Source organism: Glycine soja, chromosome 16 (assembly GCF_004193775.1).
Source record: "Glycine soja cultivar W05 chromosome 16, ASM419377v2, whole genome shotgun sequence".
Classification (NCBI taxonomy): domain Eukaryota; kingdom Viridiplantae; phylum Streptophyta; class Magnoliopsida; order Fabales; family Fabaceae; genus Glycine; species Glycine soja.
The window spans coordinates 32,698,335-32,717,532 of record NC_041017.1 but is presented as its reverse complement, the minus strand read 5'-3'; the positions used below and the strand labels follow the sequence as shown (position 1 = coordinate 32,717,532).

Below are 19,198 nucleotides of genomic sequence, written 5' to 3'. Positions count from 1 at the left end.
TTATGCTATTATTATAATCACTATCACCATTATTATTATAATTATTACATGTCATCTCAATTATCATACCATCATCATTATTACTACAACAGAAACATATATAGTCGTTTTTATATAATTTTTATTATGCTAAAATTAATATATTTTATATTCTAATGGATATGAATATTAGTTTGAGTTAAATTATTTTTTCTAATTTAATACATTTCTATTACCTTATCACATTTTTGTTGTGTTAAATTTAATATATTGTAATAATTTTTCTTATTATACATTGTAACTAAATAATAGTAGAACTACTTAATAAAATAAATTAATAAAAATTAATTATTAAATTGGAATGTGAACTTGGGCGTTATAACTTATAAATAGATGATGATAAATTGTAGAAGCATAAAAGTATATTCCTTTTTTTCTGTTTTTATTTTCTTTAAAAAAATTCAAAATACTATTTTCTTAAAAAGAGAAAACTATATCAGATAAAATTGGATATTCAAACCAACTATAATTTGTAAACTGTCATTTTTTTTAATTTTAAAATTTCATATCAGCTTATTACTCTTTTCTTATTATTATTTTTAATAAATAACTGTTATTTGAAAATTGTTTTTTTTTAAAAAAAAAATTCAAAAATAATATTATTTAAAAACTGCCCATTTTTTAATTTTAAGGAGAAGACTGAAATAGTATTTTCTGAGTGCAAACACCTGCACTTTAGGGGGAGTGGTCACGAAAACATGTACCCACTAATTTATTTAATTTTTAACTGGGAATAGTCATAAAAAAAGCATTATTTAACTGGGAATAGTCATAAAAATATATTATTTAACTGGGAAGGAGAGTGCTACAAACACACAGAACCCACCTTCTACTAACCACTTCTTCTCATAACTTCCACGTAAAAAATTACTGTTATTTGAAAACCCTTATTCTGTTATTCATTCTTATTTGTGTTTCTCTTTTTTATTTCCCCGATTTTCAAAATGATTTTTTTAAAAAAAAGATGTTTTTATCCACAGGGTTTGAGTGATCTGAAACTATTAATACTAATTTTTGTGTTTGCAGTTCTATCATTACTAACTTTTTGAAGAACTGGTTAAGTAGTCATGAGGTGTGGGTTTTAATTTGTTTTGCACCATGGCGGAGCAACACTGGTGCGGGGACACAGTGTGGGTGTAGTGGCTCAAGAACAATCATGGAAGGATTGTTAGTAACATTTCTTTGTTTCATATTATATGATTGGTTGAATGAAACTATGGATGAATGAATGGTTTGATGTGTTTTGAGAGAAAGAGAGAGAAGCTAAGTGAAGTTGGAGAATCAAAGATACAAAACAGGTTTAAGATACTTTTGCACTTATTGGGTTATTTTTAAAATTAAAATTATTTTTGAATTTAAGTTTTGAATGGTCAAATGGTCTAATAAAAATAGAAAACAAAAAATAGTTATCCAATTGAGGATCTTTTTTATCTATTGGTATACATTATTTTTTTATTGTTGAAAATAAAACAAATTTATTATATATCATTATCATTATATATTTTATTCAATGAAATAGTAAACCCCTGCCTGAAAGGGCTTGTTGTCGCGTGTAATGGTAATTTCAAGACAATTGTCATTTTATTCAACTTTTCCGGTTTCCCCCTCTGACACTATAATTTTTTCTCTGTCTCTATGTTTTCATTGTTTTGTGTTTTTTTTTTCTTTCTTTCTACTGACCTATGTTTTCCCTTTCAACATTTTCACCTCACAATCTAAAACGTGTAGCTCAATTACATTACAAAAAAGAAAAAATAAAGTTATGTCAGGCTATTGGAAAAAAAGTTATTATAATCATGAAAAAAATACTTAATTGATTAAAAACTTTCAAAGTTGTGAAAAAGGTTATAAGATTAATTTAATCAAAATTATAAAATAGCAGAAAATAGACAACACGATTCTTTTTATATGGAATGCTAAATAAACCCCATATTATTATTTTAAACACGTTAATTAGTAGTTAAATACAATCCAAATTTTAGCTGGTAGAAGGTCCACTATAAGCAACAATAAATACAACAACTAACATCCTAACCATCAAAAATAAAATTTATTGAAAACAATGTAGGGCTCAAATGAGACTTGATTAGTGTAAAAGATTTATATAATCTTTTTTTTTTCTTGTTAGGATATCTGTGACCATGTCTGATTCGTTTGTATTCAATAAATTAATGGATGGTAACAGTTTGCTGAGGCATAAAAGAGGAATCTAAATTGGCCCACTCTTTCTTTTCTAGAAGTGAGAATAACCCTCCAAAGGAAGAAGCATAAACATGTGAATATGTGATGCATTAAGGTACAAATGTACCTGAAAATTAATATCTGTGAAGTTCCCCCTTTGAGATTCTTCTTCTTCCCTTTGCAAATGGTTCCCTTCTCTGCTTCTATGTAAACTAGTGCTTATCTTTGTGTGTGAGTGTGAGGTGAGTACTATAGTCTATAGGCAGAGGGTGTGAAGTTATTAAATGTCTTCAATGAAAAAGGTATATTATTTAGTATAACGAAACTGATTTTGGTGTTGTTGTTATAGTGGCATATCATTAGAATTGGTTCATTGCTGATCCCTTTTGAGTCCAACAAGTTGGATCCATAATAAGACGTATACCAAATACTTTTAAAGAATACTTTGTCAATTTCATAAAAAAAAAAAGATAATAGAAAATTGATATTGTTGTTTGTATCCGTTGCTCAATGCCTTTCACATGCCCTGAACAAGTTTAAATTAATATGAAGATATGAAGATTTTTTTTTTCTTAAAAGAGAAAAATGTTGATAACACACTATCTAATACATTTATTCTAACACATTCTTTTAATATTAACTAGTTTTTTTAAAAAAAAATTGTAAAATTTTATAGGTCTTGCAATTTATTTAATGAATTTTACTCCTGATTTTGTACTAAAAAATATATTAGAAATCAAAGTATATTGATAACGCTTTTATTTTAAAAGATTACCAGGTAAACATTTTTTTTTAAAGTCAGGCAAACACATACTTAAAAGAGTTAAATTTTGTCAACGCTTATTCTTTTTTAATTCATAAAATTCAAACCAACCAAATTCCTTATATTACACCAACCGGCTTGATGAGTATTGAATAATATTCAGTTATGCATATCATGAGCATATGCTACATATATCATCTTTTTTTTTTCTTTTTTTTTACAGCCTCGAACAACATATTTTCTCAGTCCTTGAAATTTTACAACCCACTCAATAAAATAAATTAATTAGAATATTCACAGCAATTAATCCTAAAGTTGGTCTGAATAAATGTCCTAGTCATAAAAATATGAAAATCTGTCCAAAATAGTACAGATTATATTTAAAAGGGTTAGCATGAAATAAAGAATTAAACGAATCAGATATTTTTGTGATCAATATGGATATTATAACCCTGCTTAATTTTCTAATCTTATTGGAACGAGTCTTAAATGAATGCAAAATATTGCAGATAATGTTGTTCTAACAGCTTAAAGATGTGAATGTGGACCCCAAGAAACTGTCGGCAGCAGTAGGTGCATCAAAATAGTGGACAATATTTTTATACGGTAGCGCTTGACTTTATTAATTTATTTAAAGGGCACAACAACTAGGATCGGATTGTATTTTGATTCATACATTCTTAGTTTCTACACATTTTGTTTTTTAGGTTAGGGAATTGTATAATTTTCTGGATTTATTTGTATTCTAATTACTACACACTCAATCTTTAAGTATTTTATGCTTGAAACTATGGAATATATTGTATATGGTTGAATTAAATCGTATTTTGATTTCTACACACTTAGCCTTCAAGCACCTTTTGTTCTTTTTGTTTGAGGTTAATGATTGTCTACCATCAGTATCTTATTACATTAGGCACAACTCAGTCATCATAAATTGCATCTTAAAATATCATGCACACAGTTATATATTGAAATCTTGGAGATACCATGAAACATTTTCATAGGCTATATCTATAACGATCCAATCCTTAAAAATTGGATAGAAATACTCATTGAACAATGATAAACAGCGAGTTCATTGATCTATAATGCAAGTTGTTTGTCTTTTAAGTTTTACTATATTTTTATATGAAATTATACAAGTTGTTTGTCTTTTAAGTTTTAAGCCTTATTTTTCCGTAGTTTCTCTTTTTTATGGTGACGATTTATGAATGCAATTCCCGAATCAAAAGCAATGCTGTGAATTATTATGGAATCTTTGTACCAAATTTATTCTAGCTTAATTGTACTTGTGGCATCTTTGGGTTGGGAAATTCATGTTCAATTTCCGCAGTTGTTATAGATTACTTCCCAACGTAATACGAGAGGAGTTGAATATTTCTGTTCTCTATTATTGAGACATTATATTAAACTGAACAAAGTGTGAAGGAAAGAGAAAGAGAAAAAAATAATAATAAATAAAATATTGTTTAAAAACTTAATATTTTATTAGAAAAACTTACAGATAAACTCTCATACATAAATTAACCCTTTCTATTTATTCTCATAATTTCTTTTATTAAAAACTTAATGTTTCTTACAGATATTTTACGAAAAAAATTAAGTTAATATTATAAATACTATTTTACATGGATAATTATTTAAGAGTTATTAATTTTTTTAATTATAAAATTTATAAATTAAATTAAAATATTTAATATTTAATTTTATATGTATTTATTTTTATTATATAATTTTTATTTTAATATAAATTAATAAATTATTTTATATAAAAATTGGTTGTTTTTTATTATTATTTTAAAAAAATACATAAACTAAAAGATATATTATTTAAAAACATTATTTTATGTTATTTATAAAAATTGTGTAAATTTAAAATAATATTTAATAATCTAAAAATAAAAATTATCAATTTTTGTAATTAAAATAAAATTTTTATTATTTATATATAAAAATAAAATTTCATAAATTTTATAAATAATTTACATATTCATTTATGTAATTTTCTTGATTTACATAATGGGTATTAAAAACTTATTTACTAAATAATTTTTTACAATTAGGACGAAAATATTAACATGTAAGTTTCATAAAAATTAAATATTGAAATTTTTTCAATTTATATAATTAGAATAAAAAAGATTTACATATTGAAATAAATTTAAGTGATTTGTATAATTTACATATATTAATTGATGTAATTATATAGATTTATATAATTAGAGTAAAAATAATTTGTATTTTAAAATTAATTTATGTAAATAATTTATATATTAATATATGAAATTTAATTGTAAATTGGTAAAATAAAAAATTAATATGTAAGTTATTTAAAATATATATATATAAATGATGTAAAGGGCAGTTAAAATATTAAATATTATTTTTAATTTATAATTTTTGTAGCTAAATTTTTTTTTAATAATTCTTAGCTTAATCATACATATAAAATAGTATTTATAAAATTAAATAAATAAAAAATTATTTTAATGATTTATTATCTCGTTGTTATTTGACTTTGGATAATAAACTGATAAAAGGATCAAAATGATTTATTTAAAAAAAGTGAATGTCTTGATTTAAAAATAGAAAAATAAAATTATGAATTTAAAATTTATAATAGATTAAAATTATAATTTAGTTTTAATAGGAAGGAGAAAAAGATACTATAATACCATAAAAGGAAATTAATTGAGAAAAAAATAAATAATATTTAAACAGTATTATTAAATGATTATAATTTCGTATATTATATTATTAACTATTCTTAAGATATATGATTAAAATCATTACATTTAATTTATAACATAATTATTTTATTTTCTCCAAATTTCCCTACATAGCACCAATTAATAATACGGTTTATATTCTTTTCTCAATAATGAAACTCCTTCATAATTGAGGTAAAATGGATTTCTTAGGCTAACAGGAGAGGAACAAAGAACAAAATAGAAAAGACTTAATGGATCTCTTTATCAGGTAGTTTTCCTACTAGTCTAAATGTCTAATGCCTTTAGCTATGATGTGATGGAATTGCCAACATATCAGAAAAATACTAGCTAATTTAATTATATTTCAGGAAGAAAACTTCAACTTCTAATGCAACTTTCTACTTCAATATGTACAATGATCCATGAAGATAAAGTGGAATTTATAATGTATTAAGAAAATAATGATCGGTTTTTGGCATTATAAAGTCTTCGATTCTATTTTTGACATAGTCAGGTTTTGTTTTTCAAAATCTATAGATTTTCGAAACTCATTGTCATTAGTGCAATTAAGTAATTACGTGTAGATTCTAAAACAATTTACTTTTCTAATATTATGGTCTTTTTTTGGCTGTTTTGAAATATTTGGTAACTCAACAAGTACTATAATGAGTAATCATCATCATGGTTATTCATGCACCCTCGTGAGTCATGACTAGGTTCTGCTTTGCCATTTTCAGTGCATCTTCAAAAGAAGATGAATAAAATAACAAGTACAAAAGTAAATTTAAAATTTCAAAAATAAACTCGAGGAAAGATATTATTTTCACATTTCATTACTTTGTCTTTTTCAACAGTCACGAGAATTTACTCTTATTATTATACGATGATGATGATACGCTGCTACTGTTTCAAAATTCGTATGATAGTTTAATTCAATGTATCGCGAGATTTTGTACATCTCATACCCACTCGCACGAACCTCACGTGACTCTTTTCTTTTCGTCTATTGCCTCACGTGACTTTACTCCCCGCTCTTCTTCCGCTTTGGCTTGCAAGAAAAGTCAGTGGCATGGCTTTTATTTTTTACGTCATTCATTGTAGTTTCTTATTTGAATGTCACATAATTTTCTTTTGTTTTAAAACATTAGTTAGAATATATTTACAATTTAAATTTTTATGTTATTATTATCAGGAAACTTACTCATAAATTATTAATTTATTATATATCTATTTTATTTTATTTTATAATAATTACTTTATAAATTATATTTATTTTTAATTAATTACAATTTTTTAGGATGAAATGTATTTTAGTTTATTTAATTTTCAGTTAAAAATAGTCTTAGTTCTTATTCTTATAGTTTAAAAAAAGATGATTTTGATTATCATTTTTTTTAAATTGAATAATTTTATCTCTCTACAAAATTTAAGACATTAAGGTGAGATATGAATTTTACCAATTATAAATTATACGAGAATTAAAGTTTATTTTTAAAGTATAAGAATTAAGACTTAAAAAAAAAGCATGAACGACTTAAAATATATCTTACTCAACTTTTGATGATGATGATGATATTAAACTCATATTTTCAAGTTAAAAGCTCAACTTTTTTGAGTTTTTTTTAACAAAAAAAGCACATTTTAATATAAATATATAATTTAAATTAATTTAGACATATATCTTATTTAGGTTCAGTAATTTAAAAGACAACTTCGATATCAAAATTATTTCATTAAATTATAAAACCAAATGCAGACTTGCACATTGCATACAAGATACAGCTAACATTACTTAATAATTCAAAGGTAAAACAAAAACATTAATTCTTTTAATAAACTATAGTGCCCGAGTGTATTATTAGGGAAAACAATTATGGATCCAACAACTACTTCTACTACACAACACATTGCACAAACACATATACATACACGTACATAGCAACACTCTCCCACATTGTCTCTCTCTGACTCTGTCTCTGTTTCATCTCTCTTCTCTTTTTCGTCGAATTTCCAACCCGTGCTTTGCCTAGATATTCTCTTTCTTCTTCCACACTCACATTTCTTTACCCTTTTATTAATGTGTTTTCTGATAATGCTGCAAGCTTGTGTCTTTCACAAATGAGAAAAGAGTGGTAGTAGCAGCTACCTGGCACCCCATCTGTGTGAAAACTTGGTTGCTCAAGAAAAGAATCATTTCCTTCACTATACCCTCCAAAGGAAACAGCTTTTTTTGATTTCACTCTTAGTTTAAAAACCTTTCTATTTTTCCTTCTTTCTTTCACTATGTGCATGGAAGAGGCACATAAGGGGGGCTTGTGAAGTGGGGTGGTGTTTGGTATTTGAAGAGTGAGTTAAGGTTTCAATGGACACCAAAGGGAGACTAGTTGCAGGGTCTCATAACAGGAATGAGTTTGTTCTTATCAATGCTGATGAAACTGCAAGAGTGAGTGGTCTCTATCTCTCTGATTTCTCAGTTCCTCTGAACATTTTGAACCTCTGTATCTTTCAAAAAAATAGTGTCTCTTTTCTGACCTTGTCCTTATTCTTCAACTCATCTCACCAAGCCACGTCAAGAGTTTGAAGAAGAAAATACCCCCATTGGGGTCTTTTTTTTTCTTGGATTTTGCATGCTGAATTACTGACCCAATTGGGTTCTCTTGCTTGAATTTTGAGTACTTCATTTCTTTCATAAGGGCACTTAGATCCTTATATGTGTATTTCTTTTCATGGTTTTTGAAAATACCTTTTTTATAGCACAATGAGAGTTTCAAGCTGAAATAATTGAGCTAGTTCTCTTTCTCTCTCTTGGGGTGGGGAGCTCTATTTTGTTTTTGTGTTAATTGTGGAAAATTTCCGAATCCAAACTCTTTTCAGTTTCTCTCCAGCTTCTTGGTGAAATAACAGGAAAAGAAAAGCACTTTTCCCCCTATTTACCTTTGAAAAATTGAGTTCATTCAACTTGGTACTTGTGCAGTTCTCGGTGTGTTACTTGTTCTTGTTTTTTTGCCTTGATTTATAAAATTCAGAGCTCTGATTTATAAATCTCAGAGCTTGTGGATTTATTGCATCAAAGTTATAAACTTTGTTTCTTCATATTTTAAGTAATAAAGCTCATGTGCACTTATTTGCACAAAGAAGTGGACCTTCTTTCATCTTCTCACATAGTGCACTACCATCCAATTTTCATGATCTGATCAAGGTTTATATTATCAATGTTATTTGCAGGTAGCTGTCACAGAATTAAGTGGTCAAATTTGTCAGATCTGTGGGGATGAGCTGGAAGTTACTGTGAATGGGGAGCCATTTGTTGCTTGCAATGAATGTGCATTCCCTGTGTGCAGACCTTGTTATGAGTATGAAAGAAGAGAGGGCAACCAAGTTTGTCCTCAGTGTAAAACCAGATATAAGCGCATCAAAGGTGAAGAAGCTTCAACCAATTTTTACTTTGATCTCTTTGTGTGTTTGTGTTTATGTTTCTTTTTCACCCGTATGTGTGTTTGTGTTGCTTTTCCACCTTAGTTCCCTTTGTTATATTGAGGAATGCTAACAACATATTTTTTTAAATCACTCTTTAATATTGACAAAAAATTATTAAAAATCACAAAATTTTGTGGGTCCTACGTATTTAATGAGTTTCACTCGTGATTGTCTAGCTATCACTAAATTTTAATCAATAGTAGAGAGCATATTAGAGATTGAATGGTTAGCATTCCTGTTTTTCTATTAACATAATCTCTTGATAGATTTGGCTAACACTGCAACTGATTTCAGGTAGTCCTAGAGTTGAGGGTGATGAAGAAGAGGATGATACTGATGATTTAGAAAGTGAGTTTGATATTGGGAGTGTGTTCTCTGCTCGCCTTAACTATGGTTCACAGGTGAATGGTTCAGTGATCCACGCACCATCAGAGTTTGATGCAGCTTCGGTGGCTTCTGAGATCCCTCTCCTAACATATGGTCAAGAGGTTAGCTGTTTTTCAGCACTTGTGTCTGTTCTTGTCTTTTTTCTGAATTTGAATATGCTATTTTTGGGCCTATTTGACTGGTGATGGTTTTGTCAATTAAGGATGTCGGCATTTCTGCTGATAAACATGCTCTTATTCTTCCTCCATTCACGGCTCGAGGGAAACGGGTTTATCCCATGCCTTTTCCTGATTCATCTGTACCTGGTAAGTAATTTTATTGTACTGTTCTTCAATCAAAATTTGAATGTCACCTCTCTATCCAATGCTAACTTTAAAGGTCAAGTTTTATTATACAAGTTACTGAGGTGAAACTCCAATTTTAATTAAGAAAATATCACAAAAAGTACTTAACTACACCTTGATATTATCCAATTTTTGTCTTGGTTTGCATTTGCACATTGTTTAGACTGTGCTGCTCCTAGTTGGCCCTGGTTTCAGTGTCCTTATTTAATGTGACAATTAATGATGGTGATGCAGTTCAACCAAGACCTATGGATCCTAAAAAGGATATTGCTGTTTATGGATATGGAAGTGTTGCATGGAAGGAACGGATGGAGGATTGGAAGAAAAAACAAAGTGAAAAACTTCAGGTTGTTAGACATGAAGGGGATAAAGATAGTGATGAGCTGGATGATCCTGACTTGCCAAAGTAGGTGATATTGTCTAATTCTTATCATTTTTTCATTGAAAGTTAGTCATATAACTTGCTGGATTTTATTTTTGGTTCTCATTTGTCAACTTTAACTTATTTAAAGCCAAAATTGGCAGCTTCAATCTGAGAGCATGTCTAACTTATTTTGGTTCTTACAAACAACTAAATGTTAAACAGAAAACGATAGCAAGATTACTCATTAAAACTATAGTTTTAAACTAATTAGAAAAATAGAATTATTTATAATATTTGCATTTGATTAATTTTCTAAATTTAATAATAAAATTTATATAAATATAATTAAGAAAATGTGATTTAATTAATATTACAAAATCAATATTCCTTACTCAAATTCTCTCAACAAAAATTCAGACAATCTAGTTATATAAGATGAAAATTTAATTTTTTATTTTGTAAAAATAATATTTTATCAATATTTTGGCTTTCTTTGTAGTTTGTATTATGTAACAAAAAGGGTTTATTTGTGATGTTAATAATTATATCAGGAATTTATTAGCAACGCACAAATGATCAGTTTGCAATTTACTAAGAACTAATGAGCAATTTTTCAGATTTTTCCAGGAGCCTATTAGCAATTAGGTAGGGACTGTTATATAATTTTACTCTATCATCTTCCTGTGTGTAGACCTATATTTGCAATTTCTCAAAAAGTTACAATTAAGTTTAATAGGTTTAAATTAAGATTTCTTTATTAATTTTGCAACTAATAAAGGTTAATTTAATCTCTAAGTTAATCTTTCTTTTACTAAAGATCATTTAACAATTTTTACTTTTAAATATTATTTTTTACTATTTACAGATTAGTCTCTACCTTAAGCTTATCCGTGAATCATCATTATTTTCTTTCTTATGTAAACTTAATTTTTATCTATAGTTTATTGTTATTGAAATTACTTTCAAATTTTCTGGGATAAGTATTCCCTAAAAACCTCAGATAACATTTTTTTTATGAAATTTCCTTCTTATACTTATTTTAAAATTTATATATACTTACTAAGCATTTCACCACCAGCATTTGTATATTTTTGTTGTAATTTTTTCTCTCCTATCTAGGTTTGGCTATGAGCTATGTAAGGTTATATCTTAAATTTTTCTACTTGAATTTGGCACGAAAATTTACCATAATCGTGATCTTTCTTTTACTCATCAATAAGCCATCAATTGTAACTTTTTCATACCAATAATCAGCTGAACAATCATCAATCTATGATAAACAAATAAGATTTTACAAGCATAACATCTTCATATTAAAATTTACACAAAAAATTTTGTTTACAGTCCTTAGCTTGAAATTCTCCTCTCCCTACCTTTATATGTATCTTGTCTTGCTCACAAGAGAGAGAAGTTCCAAATTCCTCCTTTTGTTGAGCTTGTCAAGTGGTGAAAAAGGAGAAAAGATGGTTTTAGTAAGCAATAAGTTTAGGAATTTTTTCTAAGTGACTAAAAAAGTATAACGAGAAAATTTTATGTTGCAAATGAGACAATGAGTGTCTAGGTCAATTGTCTTGAAAGAGTGAAAAAAATGAGCACAACTTGAACTTCCATTCCACCATGTAAAAATATGTAATAATTATTTAATCCACTGACTCTGAGTAACTAATTTTATTTATCTGTTTCGTGGATAACAACAAAATTTTAATTCCTCCATTATCTGGCATTTTTCTATAATCTATATTTATTTACTGTTTCCTTTTTTGTTTAATTTATGATTATGTAATCTGAATTCCTCTTAACAGAATGGATGAAGGCAGACAGCCACTTTGGAGAAAGTTGCCTATTAGTTCAAGCAGGATAAATCCATACAGAATCATAATAGTACTTCGGATTGCCATTCTTTGCCTCTTTTTTCATTATAGAATCCTCCATCCAGTCAATGATGCATATGCATTGTGGCTCACATCAGTAATATGTGAAATCTGGTTTGCTGTGTCATGGATTTTTGATCAGTTTCCAAAATGGAGCCCAATTCTGCGAGAAACATACCTTGATCGTTTATCTCTTCGGTATTTGATCTTTCTCTGCGTATCCTTATATGTGTGTGTGGGACATAAAACATTATTCATTAATACTTTACAATTTCACAGGTATGAGAAAGAAGGAAAGCCATCTCAGTTATCTGATATAGACGTGTTCGTTAGTACAGTGGACCCTATGAAGGAACCTCCACTCATTACTGCAAACACAGTTCTGTCTATCCTTGCTGTGGATTATCCGGTGGACAAGGTTGCATGCTATGTTTCAGATGATGGTGCTGCCATGCTTACATTTGAAGCACTCTCCGAGACTTCTGAGTTTGCAAGGAAATGGGTTCCATTCTGTAAGAAGTTCTGCATTGAACCACGAGCTCCTGAATGGTATTTTGCTCAGAAGGTTGACTACTTGAAGGATAAGGTGGATGCCACATTTATAAGAGAACGTCGTGCCATTAAGGTTTGAAATTGTCCCTATCATGTCATTCAGACCAAATGGAAAAGCCATAAACTTCAAACTTAGAATTTGCATGAAATATGACTAACTGAGAAACATAGTTTATACCAAAGGAAAGTCGAGTTATTGCAGCAGCTTCCCTTTAATTATGATCGAGTTTTATTTTAGGATGAAACTTAGATGTAGTTGCTTGGGTGTTTTTGGTGGTGTTCTCCAATCAAAACTAGGGTTTCACCTCTGTAATTCACATAACAAAGTTTTGCATTAAAGATCAATACTAAGGTGAAATTTCAATTCTGATTGAAGAACAACATTAAAAACACCTAAAGAATTATATCTAAGTTCTGTCCTTTACTGGTATCTATCATTTTTCATTTTTTTTATTTGGTTTCAACCAATACGAGGTTTCATTTGGTGTTTCTCAATTGTGTTGACAGAGGGAGTATGAAGAGTTCAAAGTGAGGATTAATGCATTGGTGGCTTTGGCACAAAAGGTTCCTGAGGATGGTTGGACAATGCAGGATGGTACTCCATGGCCCGGGAACAATGTCAGAGATCATCCCGGAATGATACAAGTGAGTACTATGTTATGATGCAATCTTGGTCTTCTGTGTAGATTGAAAATGCTTTGTCAACATGGCATGTTTGTACGAGTTTAAGTGTTCAACTGTGATGCTATTCTACAGGTTTTCCTTGGTCAGAATGGTGTTCGTGACATTGAAGGAAATGAATTACCTCGTCTTGTCTATGTGTCTCGTGAGAAAAGACCTGGATATGATCACCACAAAAAAGCTGGGGCTATGAATGCTTTGGTAGAGTGTCCTTCTCACAATAAAATTGAAAATTTTCTCAGTTTTCTTCTGTCTCCATTTTCCTTACCATTTTTCTAATGCATTGTTGATTGATTGTGAAGGTGAGAGTCTCAGCAATAATCACCAATGCTCCCTATGTACTGAATGTTGATTGTGATCACTACATAAATAACAGTAAGGCCCTTCGTGAAGCCATGTGCTTCATGATGGATCCTACATCAGGGAAAAAAATATGCTATGTACAGTTTCCTCAAAGATTTGATGGGATTGATCGTCATGATAGATACTCGAATCGCAATGTTGTATTCTTTGATGTAAGTAAGAACTTGCTATTGTTGTTTGTGCATGTATACATACATATACCTTGCAGTTTGCTTTGAAGGAAAAAACTAATATTTGTTTCAATATGTATAGATCAATATGAAAGGTTTAGATGGCATCCAAGGACCAATATATGTGGGAACTGGGTGTGTCTTCAGGAGGCAGGCATTTTATGGATGTGATGCCCCTACTTCGAAGAAAGCACCAAGGAAGACATGTAACTGTTGGCCTAAATGGTGCTGCTGTCTGTGTTGTGGATCTAGGAAGAAAAAGATTAAAGCAAAGTCCAGTGTGAAAAAGAAGATAAAGAATAAGGATGATTTAAAGCAAATGCATGCACTAGAAAATATTGAAGAGGGAATTGAAGGTACGAAATGCCTCAAATTGGTCATGTGTGTCATTTGGAAACATTCAGATGTATTCAAAGACCCTAGATAGTACTTTGAGATGCATTTGGTTGAACTTTGATCCACTATTATAATGTACTTAGTGCATACTTTTACAGTCTTTGCATGCTTACAAAACTTAGTTTTTTAATGTCATTTTGTATTCCTCTTGAAACCTCGATCACAGGAATTGACAATGAGAAATCATCATTAATGTCTCAATCGAAGTTTGAGAAGAAGTTTGGGCAATCATCTGTTTTCATAGCTTCAACACTCTTGGAAGATGGGGGTGTTCCAAAAGCAGCAAGTTCCGCAACACTCTTGAAAGAGGCCATCCATGTAATTAGTTGTGGTTATGAAGATAAGACAGAATGGGGGAAAGAGGTATGCTATTTTTTTCAGATTTAAAGCCTTGAAGCTCTGGTCTGCATGTACTTAGACCTCTGCTACATTTGTCTTTCAGGTTGGGTGGATATATGGCTCAGTTACAGAAGATATTTTAACAGGTTTCAAGATGCATTGTCATGGTTGGAGATCTGTGTACTGCATGCCAAAAAGGCCTGCTTTTAAGGGTTCAGCTCCTATAAATCTCTCAGATCGTCTGCATCAAGTTCTTCGGTGGGCACTTGGATCTGTTGAGATCTTTTTCAGTAGGCATTGTCCCATATGGTATGGTTATGGTGGTGGCTTGAAATCGCTGGAACGATTCTCTTACATAAACTCAGTAGTTTATCCTCTGACTTCAATTCCCTTAATCGCCTACTGCGCATTGCCAGCGGTCTGTCTGCTCACTGGGAAGTTCATTGTCCCCGAGGTAGGATTAATTTTTCTTTACTTTTAATTACAATCCTCAAACTGAGTACAAGTTACATCTTAGGAATACATAAACACAGGAGCAATTCTTGCACAAGTACAGCGCCTCTAGGCACCACCACTCAAAAAGCTAAAGATGCATTAAAATCATAATATAGCTATAGTTATAATGTTATATTATTTCTAACTTCCGATTAGTAGTACCTGTAGGCTGTAGGTACTGTGCTCAGACAAAATTCAAGAATTGCTCTAAACAATAAACAGAATGTGATGCACTTTATGGTGCTTTTAACTAATGCTTTTTTCTTTCCTTCACAGATAAGTAACTATGCCAGTATCATTTTCATGGCCCTCTTCATCTCTATAGCTGCAACTGGCATCCTGGAAATGCAGTGGGGAGGTGTCGGTATACACGACTGGTGGAGGAATGAGCAGTTCTGGGTCATTGGTGGTGCCTCCTCACATCTCTTTGCTCTCTTTCAGGGTTTGCTCAAAGTTCTGGCAGGAGTCAACACAAACTTCACAGTCACATCCAAAGCAGCAGATGATGGAGAGTTTGCTGAACTCTACATCTTCAAGTGGACATCCTTGTTGATCCCTCCCTTGACCCTACTAATCTTAAACATCATTGGAGTCATTGTTGGTGTCTCAGATGCCATAAACAATGGCTATGATTCATGGGGTCCTTTGTTTGGGAGGCTATTTTTTGCCCTTTGGGTCATTGTCCACCTTTACCCTTTCCTCAAGGGTGTCATGGGAAAACAAGAAGGTGTTCCTACCATCATTTTGGTTTGGGCTATTCTTCTGGCTTCCATATTGACACTACTTTGGGTGAGAATCAACCCATTCTTGGCCAAAAATGATGTGGTGCTGGAAATTTGTGGATTGAATTGTGACTAAAGGTAACAAAAAATGGAAGAAGGGCATGCTTTGATGTTTTACACAGATAAGGTCTGCAACATGCATAAATTTTTGGTCAGAGGCACATGACAGATCCCTGAATGCAGAGTAGTATCTGTTGGTGAGAGCTAGCTGCCACTGCAAAAAAAAAAAAAAAATGTTACTTGTGGCGGGTGTTTGTAGATACAACATATGTTTTGAGAGGTTTTATTATTCTTTTTATACATGTGCATTATCTAAATTATCCTGAAATCACAGGTGAGATGTTATTTATAACTTCTGTCTGAATAAGGCATCTCATATTTGTAATCATAAGTGTGCCCATGTGTTTTTTGAAATCCCCTATAAGGAGTTGGGATTTATTGTTCGTTTTGATACTATTGTACCAAGTGAATAAAATTTCTACAATGTATAGTATCTTCAAATCCCTTTAGCATCTTGAAATTATGCAAAGCTAAGTAAAGATTTGTGCATTGACTTGGGCAATAACGTAAAGTATAATGTTGGTGGTTTGGTGGAGCTGATTCATGAGGGAATTAATTTGTGTGAAGGTGGGTACCACAAGAAAAAAAATCCATGCCTTGTTTGTTTGTGGTTCATGTTCATGTGAGAAAAGTGAGGGGCGTTTTTACCATTATAATGTTGTTGGGTTTGTTATGAATGAGACTCGTCCTATTGTAATAAGAGAAATAGTATTGTTATATGTTTTATTTAATTTTCTCCTTTCATTTTATTCAAATCAAACAACTTTTTTTTTCCACTTTATTTATCATTCATTTCTCTTAAATGAAGCAACCTAACATTAAATTTTATTTTCACTATATTTCTTTTTTATGATTATCTCTTATTTTCATTCATTCTATCTATATCCTCGCAACCAAATAGAACGGTATTGCATGAGTGTTTATCCTAGTTCATATTAAAGACTAAAACTCATTAAAAAAAACATATATAAGATGACAACTCAAACAAATTGCTAAATTGGTAACTAGGAAATTGATTAGGTAGTTAAACTGTCAACATCATAGTTTGTGCTGATGGGACAAGCTTAGAAACTATCACCATTCACTCATTCAGACTTCTAAGTTCTAACTTCTAAGACTTTTTGTACCTGCTAAATTAACTAATTAAATGTTTCACTTTATTTACTTCTGTGAAAAGCACCTGCAAAGTATATCATGGGAACTGATTTTAGAAGCGTACATCTCCCATCTCGTGAAAGCTGAATATTAAATAGATCACTGTTTGGAAACTCTCCAAGTAAATAACTTTTTTATTTTGAAAAGGTAAATAACTGAATAAGGCAGTACTGTCACTGAACAACATGGCCTTTGTTGTACTTGTGTAAGTCAAAACACAGAATCCTCTTCTCATATATGCCCGAAGGTGTTAAAATATGACAGAATGTACGTCCTGTTTTATATCTGGCGTATTTTATAAATAAAAATTAAAATAAGGATACAAGGTTTAAAACATGGCATATTTTATTTTTACTGAAAGAGTGTAATTAAAAAGGAAACAGAGTAAAATAAAATATTTCATTTTGGTTTCACTAGAACAATAATAATTTACAGTTATCAGTTGGCAGTTTGTAAAGCTTAATTGATTTTACTGACTAATATAGTTTGAAGAATAAAGTCCAGAGTCTTGAAAGTCAACCTAAAAAGAGTAAACCGACTCAAGCTTATGATGAAAATTATTTGTGGTCCACATGAGGAGAATCAAATGCAAAATTTAAAGCACTTGTATTTATGTCTTGGTGATTTCTACTTCTCCTTCTTCATCCCACTGCTTTAAATTTTAGAACCTAACTCGCTTCTAATGTTTAAGACTTGTCATTTGAGCTTTAATTAGTTTGGTTAATAAAGTGCATATATATATAAACTTAGAACCTTGGAGATACATCCAAATGAACTAAAAAGAGATATATAAAATATAATAATATAATTCACATTCTCACTTGATAGATCCAATACATATTTAACTAAATAACATAAAATTCACAAGTCATTTCACTTTCCGGGAACAAAGTTTGTGGCATAAGCCCAAGCATTGTTGTTGACTGGGTCAGCAAGGTGATCAGCAAGGTTTTCCAAGGGTCCCTTTCCTGTCACAATTGCCTGAACAAAGAAACCAAACATGGAGAACATGGCCAACCTACCATTCTTGAGCTCTTTCACCTTCAACTCAGCAAAAGCCTCTGGGTCATCAGCAAGGCCCAATGGGTCAAAGCTGCCACCTGGATAGATTGGGTCAGTCACCTCACCAAGAGGCCCACCAGCAATACGGTAACCCTCAACGGCACCCATCAAGATAACTTGGGTGGCCCAGATGGCAAGAATGCTTTGTGCATGGATCAGGCTTGGGTTGCCCAAGTAGTCAAGCCCACCCTCACTGAATATCTGAGACCCGGCCTTGAACCACACGGCCTCGCCAAACTTGACTCCGTTGCGGGACAAGAGTTCAGGGAAAACACAGCCCAAGGCTCCCAACATGGCCCATCTGGAGTGGATGACTTCCAGTTCACGGTTTTTGGCAAAAGTCTCTGGGTCAGCAGAAAGCCCAGCAGTGTCCCAACCATAGTCACCTGGGAATTCACCAGTGAGATAGGATGGGGGCTCACCTGAGAATGGGCCCAAGTACTTGACACGGTCTGGGCCGTACCATGGGCTTCCTGAGGAAACAGTTTTGGAGGCTGTTTTCCTCATGCTAACCCTTCCAACACCAAGCTCAGGGGTGGAGGGGGCAAGCTTGATAGCTTGGCCAGCCAATGATGATGAAGAGAGAGCCATTGTTGAAGCAGCCATTGTAGATTAAGTAAAACAATGAAAAACTATGTAACTTTAAACTGAAGAGAATGGCTACTGGTGATGCCTATATATTTTTTTTTAGCACAATATATAGCTTAAAGAAGAGAGGGGTACTTATCTTTACGAGATCTATATCTGAATTTCTATTGGCTTGGGGCATCCATTTTGTCCATTTTATTTCGCTTATGAGTTGTTTGTTTTCCTTCCCTTACCAACATAGATCGAATATCTCAAAAAATATCATTAAGTACCTATTCTGTCCAGTAAGAACTTGCCACGTATGATTTAGGATAGGCTATGTGTAATAAATAGATGTATGAAGTGAGACACTTCCGTAAGATTACCAGGTCTTACCCAAGAGGAGGGACCATAGTGCAATATTATTGATCACTTG

At 31.1% G+C, this 19,198-nt stretch overlaps 2 protein-coding genes across 2 annotated transcripts; one reads left to right on the top strand and one right to left on the bottom strand.

Moving 5' to 3' along the window:
- The first annotated feature begins 7,620 nt into the window (after positions 1-7,620).
- Positions 7,621-16,427, top strand: LOC114388958 (cellulose synthase A catalytic subunit 2 [UDP-forming]-like). Its single transcript, XM_028349513.1, has 14 exons — positions 7,621-8,140; positions 8,923-9,115; positions 9,469-9,662; positions 9,764-9,866; positions 10,140-10,311; positions 12,072-12,338; positions 12,420-12,765; positions 13,200-13,337; positions 13,449-13,574; positions 13,676-13,888; positions 13,989-14,262; positions 14,469-14,665; positions 14,745-15,095; positions 15,413-16,427. The coding sequence occupies exons 1-14, from the start codon at positions 8,060-8,062 to the stop codon at positions 15,992-15,994; spliced, it is 3,237 nt and encodes a 1,078-aa protein (XP_028205314.1). The 5' UTR covers positions 7,621-8,059; the 3' UTR covers positions 15,995-16,427.
- Positions 16,428-17,904: 1,477 nt separating this feature from the next.
- On the bottom strand, positions 17,905-18,934 carry LOC114391101 (chlorophyll a-b binding protein of LHCII type 1-like). The gene has a single exon (XM_028352087.1). It carries the CDS (start codon positions 18,799-18,801, stop codon positions 18,007-18,009), a length of 795 nt encoding a protein of 264 aa, XP_028207888.1. The 5' UTR covers positions 18,802-18,934; the 3' UTR covers positions 17,905-18,006.
- Between the last annotated feature and the right edge of the window lie 264 nt (positions 18,935-19,198).